General features: G+C 37.2%; 1 protein-coding gene across 1 annotated transcript in view; it reads left to right on the top strand.

Moving 5' to 3' along the window:
- The first annotated feature begins 1,216 nt into the window (after positions 1-1,216).
- The window catches only part of LOC128260643 (optomotor-blind protein), a 67,086-nt gene continuing 57,152 nt past the window's right edge, over positions 1,217-11,150 (top strand). The window contains 3 exon segments of the mRNA XM_052993791.1: positions 1,217-1,448; positions 2,385-3,277; positions 3,279-3,694. Coding sequence (XP_052849751.1) covers positions 2,618-3,277; positions 3,279-3,694 — 1,076 coding nt within the window. The 5' untranslated portion in view covers positions 1,217-1,448; positions 2,385-2,617.

The raw sequence follows: 11,150 nt of genomic DNA, 5'->3' as shown, positions 1-11,150 counted from the left end.
TGGTTGTGATTTAGTGTCCTTTTTCATTTGCCTTTGGATTCAGTTTTACTGTTTAATATTACTTTTATATTTTTTTTTTTTATTTTTTAAAACATTTTTTTATTGAGTATCTATTTTGTTCAATTACATTTTTTCTTCCTCCCGTTATTTGTATATTATTTTGTTGTCTTCTTTTATTGGCATTCAAATGTTGTCCAAAGATCCGTTGACAATTCACATGAGTCCAAAGAAAGCTTTAGTTATTAGTTGTACCGACATTTCTTAATATTTTATTATTTACTTAAATCCTAAAGAATGCACTATTGTTTTTTTTCTTCCTTATAGTTAATGTGAACTTTCCTCAAATTCCTTGGGATTTCTTATTTTTGAGTTCTTGTTTCAAATTGTTTTTTTTCATCCCTAAATTATTATTTTAAATTGTTTTTTTTTTTATCTTACTTAATTTATTTATTAATCTTCTCTTGAGAATTTGTTTTTTAAAGATAAATATTGTTTTGCTCATTGCTACTTTTAACTGTTTCCTCTATTATTTCTTGAATTCTATTTAATTTCCATTATGTTTTCCTTTTCCATTTATGTTATTTGTTAGTTTTAGTTTTATTTAACTATTTATTTGATATATTATGTTCCGTCTGATTTTTCTCCCTTCTTCTTCTTTTCCCCCTCTTCTTATCCACCCCCCTCCACAACATCTTCATTTTCTTCCTCTTCTTTTAGTGGTGTCAGCTGGCTTGTTACTTCTAACACGCTTTTTCTGCTTTTGAAGCGACGTCGCTGCTTTCGTTATTTCGTTGGTTGGTGCCATTTCCCATTACACATACACTCACCGCCAAGAACCACTCACACAGATACACTTTCATTCACACTCACACCCTGACACTAGCAAACAAACACACCTACACACAGGCGTCAACTCAACACTTTTGGTTCGAGTTTTTGCTTTTCTTATTGGAACTCCCTCTCTCTCTCTCTCTCGCCCTCTCACTCTCTCCTTTCTCACCTCTCTCTCGCACTTGCACACGCCCTCTGTCCAAAGAAACTCAACACTCTCTCGCTCTCTCGCTCGCACCCTGTCACTAGCCGCAAGCACCCCTTATACGGCCATCTCGTTCGCACGCCTATACGGGGGACACAGGAGAGAGCGAGAGAGCGCGAGCGGCGACAGCGCAGTCGACGTCGCTTGTTTTCGGCGTGTGTGTATTTCCATTCCATTTCCAGTTTCCAGTTTGAATGCGACCGGCGTGTAGTTCGTGTCGTCATCGCCGCTCTGTCGCCTTTGTCGCTTTTGTCGTTTGTCGCCGTCGTTTACCGTTTTGTCGTTTGTCGTCTGCCGCTTTATTCGTCGTTTCTTGCTTTCCCCCCTCGTTCGTCGTGTTTCGGCCCTCTCTTTCACCTCCTAATTCACCGGATTCCCTTTTGTGCTCTTTTTTTTTGCGTTCTCCTTTTTGGTAAACAAAAAATAAACAACAAAAAAATACCAACAAACAAAACAAAACAACAAACAAACAACGGCAAAATGATAAAACTTAAAATTGCCTAGTGAAATTAAGAAGAAAAACAAAAGAGAAACAAAAACAAAGATTCATATATTTTCAACGTTTTGCCGTCGCCAAAACAAAAAAGGCAAGCACAAATTGAAAACAAAACATGAAAGTAGGCCACAAAAACGAATGAACAAACCAAAGAAGAATATAAAAAGAAGCTAAACAATTTACAAATTAGAAATTCAAGTCAAATTCTAAGTCGCAAAGTTTTGTTATATATAACAGCTAAAATTCCAAAACAAATAATGCTAAAACTGTAAAGTTTGCAGACAAATCTTGTTGTCTTTTTTAATACTACATTTATTCGGGGAATTAAACATCCAAAAATATATCTGAAGAATATGGAATACATAGCATTTGCTTTTCGAAAAATAAGGATTGTATTTTTTTAAATTTTGGCTATTAAATATAAAATGTTAAAATCTTAATCTCTATAAATATCTGATATTTAGTCCTAATAGGATTTAATAGTACCTCAAATCGAGGATATAATTTAATACCTTTTTTAAAATGAATTTCAAATCATCAGATAATGGCAAATGGATCCAGAGATCAGGCAACAAAGGCTAAAAGATTAAGTTAGAAGCTTATCAAACAAAAACTATAGTTTAAACCCTGAAAAACGGGGCAACCCATATACTATGTTTATAAAATTTCAAATTTTAAGCAGCAAACGCTTTAAATTTCAAAGATAAAGACAAGACTTTTAACAATACACAATTTATAACCGAACTTTAAAATATTAGAATAAAACAACAAAAAGCTGATTCAAAATTAATTAAAACTAACGAAAATCTCAAGCGAAAAAACCAATTAAAGATTATATTTTCGTTATTTTAGAGTTATTAAAGAAGAATTTTTTTAAAACAACAACAAGAAGGATAAGAGAGTGCCAGTGAATGTCAACCTCCTCCCCAAATCAAACAAACAAAAAAAAATAACAAAATCAAAGTACCTGTCGAACAAAAGTAAAGAAAACCATCTAAGGACATTTTCGAGAGATCCCTAACACAGAGATCGCCGTGGGAAATCAATTCTGCATGACGCACTCGGTTGTTTGAAACGGTTATGTGATGAGATACGACGTCCAGGAGCTGCTACTTCATCAGTCTGCTGAGGATCCATTCGCTAGATTTGCCAATGGGATGGCATATCATCCATTTCTGCAGCTAACGCAACGACCCACTGACTTCAGCGTATCCTCGCTGTTGACGGCGGGTAGTAATACTAATAATAGTAATAATAGTAATAACAACAGCAGTGGAAACACCAACTCCAACAATAATTCCAACAACACCAATAATAACACCAACAATCTTGTGGCCGTTTCACCAACGGGTGGTGGTGCGCAGTTATCGCCGCAGAGCAACCACAGCAGCAGCAACACCACCACCACCAGCAACACCAACAACTCCAGTTCTAACAACAACAATAATAATAACAACAACAACAATAATAATAATAATAATAACAACCATACAAATAATAATAATAATACGAATCAAAAACAAGGACACCACTTGAGCACCACCGAAGAAACAACATCGCCAGCTGGGACACCACCACCACCGCCCACAATTGTTGGTGTACCGTCAATACCACCGCCCAACAACAGCAGCAACAACAACACAGCTGCCCATCCGTCGCACCACCCAACAACAACAGCTGCAGCCAGGGAAGCTCATCACTCACCAAATACGGGTGCCGCTGCACCACCCACTGGCGTAACGGGTTCTACCGCCACCCACACCGCCGCACCACCTTCAGCAGCAACAACAACAGCAACACCAGCAGCAGGCACCACCACCACCGCCGCCCTACTTTCCCGCTGCGGCACTGGCCGCTCTAGCTGGCAGTCCGGCCGGACCGCATCCGGGCCTCTATCCCGGCGGTGGCCTACGCTTTCCGCCCCACCACCCCGGTGCCCACCCACACGCCCACCACCTGGGCAGCGCCTACACCACCGCCGAGGACGTCGTCCTTGCCTCGGCCGTAGCCCACCAGCTGCATCCGGCGATGCGACCGCTGCGGGCCCTGCAGCCCGAGGACGACGGGGTCGTCGACGATCCCAAGGTCACGCTGGAGGGCAAGGACCTGTGGGAGAAGTTCCACAAGCTGGGCACCGAAATGGTCATCACCAAGAGCGGCAGGTGAGTTCCACAGCCCATATTCCCTAGTGATCCCAGTTTTAGGCTTTCAAACGGGTTACCCCAAAGAACTTTTCCCAAAGTCTATGATGAAAACTTAGTGATCCAAATGTTGGGTTAAGGGACCAGTTTTTCTTTTCGATTCCCTTTGGTAAAACGGTTCCAAGTTTCCTTAATGGTAACTCAACTAAGACTCGGTTACAATAGAAATCCGAATATTATGGGCAAAATAGTACAAATTTAGGGTTTAAGAATTCGTAATAATACGGTTTCTCAATAGAGTTTTCGGTTTAATGGGTTATAATAGACATTTTCTAACACAAAGGAATATATATTATAATATTAAAATATAGTATTTTCACCTAAATGGAATTTTCCAATTCAATATTCCCAAAATACTATTTCAATTGAGTTTTCAGTTAGGTTGGTTATAATAGAACTCCAGCAAAAATTATAAGAACATTAACGGTTGAACTTCCTATTATACAGTTCCTATTCCGGTGCTCAAAATAGTATCTCAACAGATTATTTAGTTGATGGGTTAAAATAGTACTCCTCCCAAATATAAAATTCTTTTTTATGGGAGGATAACCTATGAAAAGATTTAAGTGTTTGGGCTCGAAAGTTTCCAACATAGTATCTTTTCTTACAAAAGATATCATAGAGTTCCTAAATGATCCAAGTGTTAGGTTCTCGAAATAGTTTTTGAACGAGTATATAGGATAAGTAAAAGTGAAAGAAGTGAAAAAAAAGGATATAGATTTCAATCGTGTATACAAAAATGTACGATATTATATTATTACAACATGATACATATATTTTAAATGCTGCTGCATAAATTTAGTTTTTACAATTTGTAGAAAGTGATTAAAGGCTTACGATTTTTGTTTGACTACATGAGAAAACATATTTTCATTAATATGCGCTGCATTCGAAAATGTAAAGTTAAAATGTATAATGATTTTATGATTATTTGTAAAAAAATAAATAGAATAAAAGCTCGCCACCTGTTTCGGAAAACATTTTGAAAGCAATCCAATTTTTGATTGAGTTTTAGAGCATTAAAATGGTTATCTCTCCCATGCCAAAACAAATTCTTCGTTAAATAAAGCAATATTTTGGATGCTTCGGCTGCCATATTGGCAAATAAATGTGGGTTTTTTCTCGAGCCTTTGGCAATCGAGGGCACAGATCTCCGGCCGTTGAATCTTGAGGCGTTCCCGGGCCGAAGGTCAGGTCACAACCTTTGGCCACTTGAGCACGTGTGGCGACGTCTCAAGCTTTCATTTGGCCGTTAAAAACCGCTCCCAGATTCCACGCCCAGTTGAGCTGAAAGTAGGTGAACAGACGCCCCTGTTCTTCCCTTTTATTTTTGTATATTATTTTTCCATTTTTCCAGCATGTCATCAGCCTTAAAATCTCAGAATCTCTCCCTCGAGAAGATGATGATGATACGATGATGATTATATGACGACGACAACGTTGACATTCAAGCTGCGTTGGCGCGTGAAAATGCGTTTGAGCTTCACACCTACTTGAGAAAGTATTCACGGATACGCACACATACTCAAAGTGAGTGTGGACTGAGTGTGGAGTGAGTGTCAAGTGAGTGCATGATGTGGCAGCTGTGTATGTGACTGTGAATGCGAGTGCACTCAAAAAAGTCCAAGATAGTGCCCCCATACACTTGGCAAAAATTCAGTGCTTAAAAGCAGGCGTTTATAAGGGAATCCAAAAAGGTTCTTTTATAAATGCACATAATTTACACTGCAGGAACAACGTTGAAAAATTAGTAACATCTATCCTAAAATTCTAGTATTTGCTTTATGGATAAGTACTGTAAGAATTTTATTTGTGTGCCAAAGTTTAGATAAGAATAAGTTTAATATAGTTTAAATATTAATTAAATAATAGACAAATAAGAATCCCTAAATCTTACAAGTTTATATGCCGTTCAATTGTTGATTCAAATCTAAAAAAAGGAAATCTTAAATATCAACTAAACAATTGAATACTTTCATAATTATATAATTAAAAAGGAATGTACATATTTTAGTTAAATGTGGAATGCCAAGAATAAAGTTATTATTCTATTACAGTTTTTAATCTATTACGGAATATAGGAAAATAACTGAGCATTATTTTCTAACTTTATAAATATGCAACATTTTAGTTGCTTAAATTCAGGGTTTTCTTTTCTTAATAATAAAATTGTTTGATTGATTCTTAAATATTGATTGACTATATTGATGTAGGGAAATTAACTATTGACTATACGACATTAATTATGAAAACAATAACAGCAACAATAATATTAATTATAACAACAACTTAAATAAATAAACTATTAAATTTTTTTAAACAGTATATATATTATATAATCAATTTTTATGGTCCTAAGAACTGCTTAGTATTAATTATACTAAACAATACACAACAAACTCCCGAAATTCTCTGCTATATTCCCTTTAATTATTCTTTCATTTTAACGTTTATTCATTTGCCAGCCAGCCAAATTCAATTAGCTTCTGTTGTTGCTTTTTTAAGCTACAAATTGCCTGACGCCTCGACTAAGCTTCTTTGGCCAACGCCTTTGCCGCCCCTTTTCCTATATATGTATATATATATATTCATGTATATATTTATCCATATAGTTTCAATGCCAGTCTGGCGGCGTGGGCGTGGCAGCAACACCAATAGAAAGTGCAAATAAGCGCAAAAATAAAATATTTGCAAATAGTTTTGTGTGCTGAAAGTTGCGAATACGTCTGGCCAGGTGTCTAGGGGCCCCTGGCCACGCCCCCCACGCCCCCTGAGCCGCCAACTGCCCACGCCTACGCCCCCATCCTTATGCAAGCAGTTGCATTTCGTTGTTGTTGTTGGTTGTTCGCACTTGGCGAAATACACACGCAAAAAAAAAAAAAACACAAAACACGAAAACTTCAACCGCAAAAACAACAAAACGCACACAAAAAAGTTGATGAAAATTATATTTTTCGAGCTTTTGGATAAGAGGGGGGCACCTAGCCATATCCTTAAGCTCATTAGCAGTTTGGCGACTTGAAGTGTGAAACTAAACCAAGTGGCCAAGCCATGGGCATACAAAAGAAACTCTACAATCCGCTCACTTAAAAAAAAAAAAAGGCCCAACCTTGCTTTTTATTTAGCAAGTTGGTAAAATGTAGCAACTGCTACAATAAAAAACCCAGCTTCTATATTAATTAATTGTAGAAAATTAAGGAATTCTTTTTTAAGGACTTGTGTGTGTTGTTTCTAAAAATCCAGATAGTTTTTCTTTTAAAAATATTTAGTAAAGATAACTTTAATAGTTTTTAATATGAATGGTTATTATAAATGTAGCATGCTAACACCTTAATATTATAAAATATATTACATTAGATGCATGGATCTGGTAATGCAATTTTTTCTCTGTTCTTCCGAGTTCATGACCCTGCAAAAAGGGGCGAGAGAAAAAGGGGGAGTGGCTGGCGGGTCGCCCCAAAGTGTGGCATGCAATTGTTGTAGATGAGGAATGGGAGCAAGCAAGATGGAGAGCGAGAGAGAGAGAGAGAGTGAGTGAAAGGAGAGGAGAGGGGAGGGGTGAAAAAAGGGGAACCCCCGAGTGGCTTGTAAAAGTTTTAAGTACTTGTACCTAGCACACATATGGAGATTATGGCTGTGTGTAAGTTGCAACTTTTTTGCACGCCACACACTCAGTTGTTGTAGTTGCTGTCGTTGTTGTTGTTGTTGTTGTTGCTGTTGCATGCTTGCGAGACGTGCGAAAAAAAAAAAGAGGCAACAACCAAATGGCAAAACAGCAAACAGAATTATTGTTGCCGCTTCTGTTGCCGTTGCCCCATCATCATCAATGTCAAAATTATTGTTTTTCCTGCCGCCCCCTTGGAAAACACCAGCACCCCTCTTTTTCGCCTCTCCATGTGAGTGCCACTTGAATGTTATGCGAGTGGATTTGCATTCACTTGGCTCGATTCAATCGCTTTTTTATACTTCCTATTTTGTGTGTGTGTGTGTGTTTTTTTTTACCGCGAATTCTGTTTCGATTCATTGATGCAATGATTTGGTGTTTCTGCTTTTAGTTTTTTATTCACAAAAAATACAAATTTAATGACACTAGGATAACCTGACAAAATCATTTAATATATACATTTTTCTCTATTTCTATTAAGGCTAATAAAAAACAAACCAAGATATATATAGAATACTGTAATTTGAAAATCATCTTACTTTAATTATATAAACACTGAATTTAAATTATACTTAAAAGGCTTCTCGTTCTCCCCATTGATTTCAAAATTCGTCTCCCTCTTTCACAATTTGTCGCTGGCAATTAAATTGCTGAAGCAAATAGCGTGAAATCTTTCTTCGTTTTGCAGCTTGTTGCTCTGACTTATCAATTAATTGAAATTGCTGTCTAAGCGCAAATAAATAAAGTTTCGTCCCCGCTTTTTCCACACTTCTGAACACTTGGCGAGACACTTTCAGTGCGAAAGTCAGGCAAACAAGATTTGAAATCCTAAAAAAAAAAAAAAAAATAACCCCAGAATATAGACCACAGTAAACCATTGAAAAAATCTATACAAAAAATGTCAAAAATTATCAAGTGTTGACCCCGAGTAAGAGGAAGATAGAGAAAAGCAATAAATATAGCCCATAAAGAAATATGGTGCGAGATTGCTTTGATTTCGCAAGTTTCTAGCTAATTGAAAGTGGCAATTTATAGGCTTGAAGCCCCTTTCATAAACAGAATGTATGGCAACTCAATTTAAATTGTATATTCTCAGTTGTAGAGTTTTTGGCTTGGGCAGAGTATAAGAGATATTCAATAAAATTCTACTTGCAGTTTTTCTACTGTGTATTTTTCTTGCCCCTCCCCTCTAAATTTCTAATTGATGTCAGACTTTGTGGCAGGCATGCGATAATGTGACAGACAAAAATATTTAATGACACGCCAAAGGACACACACTATGCCACTTTTACCCCGGCATTGAATTTTTTCCTGGGGTCAACCCCTGGGCAACCGCCTGTCAAAGTTCACTTGTTTAATTTTCATAAATAAAAATTTTCCGTTTCCTCCATATTTATTTATTGTTTTTGCTGTTGTATTTGTTCTCCTTTGCATTTTCGTTTTGGGTAAAAACTCAGCTGACGGCGACAAAACGCAATCAAAGTGCACTGGCCTGGCCCGCCCCCTTACGCCCACCTCCTCCAAGCCGTAGGCTCAATTAAATGGGCGTGTCTGCCTACTATTTTTTTTTTTATTTCGTTTTTCCAAGTTTTCCTCTACAAAGTCATTAGCGGGCGGGGTAAAGGGGTCAATTGGGGGTTGAGGGCGAAATTTTGTTATAGTGTACAACCCTTGAAGGACCACCCCCCACCCGTTCGACCATTCACCGATTTTCCCTGCTCCACCATCTTGAAAACGTTTTTCATAATTGTGTTAAAATTGTCGTCCTGCAAGGGGGCTGGAAAAATTATCGATGTACTAAGTTGACAAATACGCAAAAGGTGAGAAGGGGGATTCAAAATACAAAAATGGAAAGCCCCCTTCTAAATTACACTTAATTTGCTTAGTAACTTGGAAATTTCTTCGGCTCTGCATTGCAATTTTCCTCCTTTTTTTTTTTTCTGTAACCCCTTCTGGTGTAGCTCACACCAACCAAATTCGCTTGACAATTTTCAGTTTGATGAAAAATGCATAATAATTGGCATAGCAATAGATAGTCTCTCTTCACATGAAATATACTTGAAGAAATGTGTATATCCTTGGGGTATCGCATTACATCTTGGAATATTCATGAGTCCGTTGGATAATTTGAGCGTAATTTGATTTCAAATTGATTTCGCCGGCTTGGCAGGATAGAGCTTATGGTAAATCGTTGCAATCGGTAATTGTTTACAAAAATTGTTAGTGGTCAATTTGCTACTTTTATGTGACTGGTATATAGCATGGTTTCCTAAAATATATTTTTAATCCCTAGATTATATTTGGTTTTTTTTTCTGATCTTTTATTAAAAAGATCCAAATTTTCAACCACTTTTATAACTTATCAATTTAAGAATGTAGTTGTATATATGATATAACAGTAACCCCATGATTTTCATAATCCCCGAGTGAAAATGCCTTTAGTTTTTTATGTGATCTGTACAAAACACAGCCATTGCGATCATGGCCGACTGACTGACAACCCTCGATCCTAACCCTCCAAAACAAATGCCTCTCCCTTTTGCGCCTATAAAATATGTATAAAACACAAACCCGTTTTGATCAAACTACAATCCGCACCACCCAAAAACCGAAAAACCAAAATCCAAATCCGAATCCGAATCCGACGCTGTTAAATTACAATAAAAATGTCATAAAAAATTTGAACAAATTAAAAAGCGACAAGCGTTTGAGGAAAAAGAGAGGCAAAGAGACATTTAAGTGGCGCATTTTGGTGGCTGTTAATTTAAATTGCATTTACGCCCACTTGGAATTAAATGGAAATTAATTTGACGAACACCAAAATTTCAGTTTTCTGTTTTTTTTTTTTTTTTTTTGTTTTCGGTTCGGCTAATTAAGTGAGCGCTTCCGTCGCCGGTAGAAATCCAAACCCCGCTTCCCCCCAAAAAAGAAAAATAAAGCGCCCACGCAGCGGAAGTTGCAAGTTGGAAGTTGGAAATTGAAGCGCGTCTAGCGGTGCTTTTAACTTGGCTTAATGACGTCTCAGTTTTTGGTCAGAGAACCGCAACTAGCCGAAAATAGATGGTAACAAAATGCCGCTAAATGGTTTCGGAATTAATCGAGAGAATTCCGCTGTTTACACGCTCCGCTTGGCTAATGAGACGTCAGTTTTGGTGGGTAACTGATAAGCCTAATGGGTGAGTGATAATCACTTTTAATGAAAATTCGTTAAGGGAACCCAAAAGAAAACGGTGGAATGGAACGCTGAATACTGAAATGGAGCGCAAATAAAGGCTTCAAACCTTTCAATTTGTAAAGAATATGTGTTTTCTTGTCCACACAGAAACAGTGGAATTGACACACACATTGCGATCGCCAAAAAGGCTTGACAACCACTAGTAACGCCTGGAATTCGAAACAGCCCGCCTTGAATTGCATGGAATGGAATATTTAAAACGCATTTGCTGGCTTTAAAATTTTTTTTCTTTTCTTATATTCCTTTTTTGCTCCTCGGACAACTTGGAAATGCATAAAGCAAACAACGCAAAATATGACAACCAACAACGACAGCAACAACCCAAAACGATGACGATGATGACGTCCTTTATAATGAACAACATGAGTTCAGAAGAACCCAAAAAAGAAGAAAAGAAAAAAAGAAAGAAATAAAAAAAAAACACAAAATCGAACAGAAAAAGGAGAGACATCGAACAAAAACAAAAAAAATCCGCACAAAGAATGGAGCAGCATATAAAAAAAAAACCAAAAAAAACT

Source organism: Drosophila gunungcola, assembly GCF_025200985.1.
Source record: "Drosophila gunungcola strain Sukarami chromosome X unlocalized genomic scaffold, Dgunungcola_SK_2 000034F, whole genome shotgun sequence".
Taxonomy (NCBI): Eukaryota; Metazoa; Arthropoda; class Insecta; order Diptera; family Drosophilidae; genus Drosophila; species Drosophila gunungcola.
Note: the sequence above shows the minus strand (reverse complement) of the source record. Positions and strands in the feature narration are given on the sequence as shown.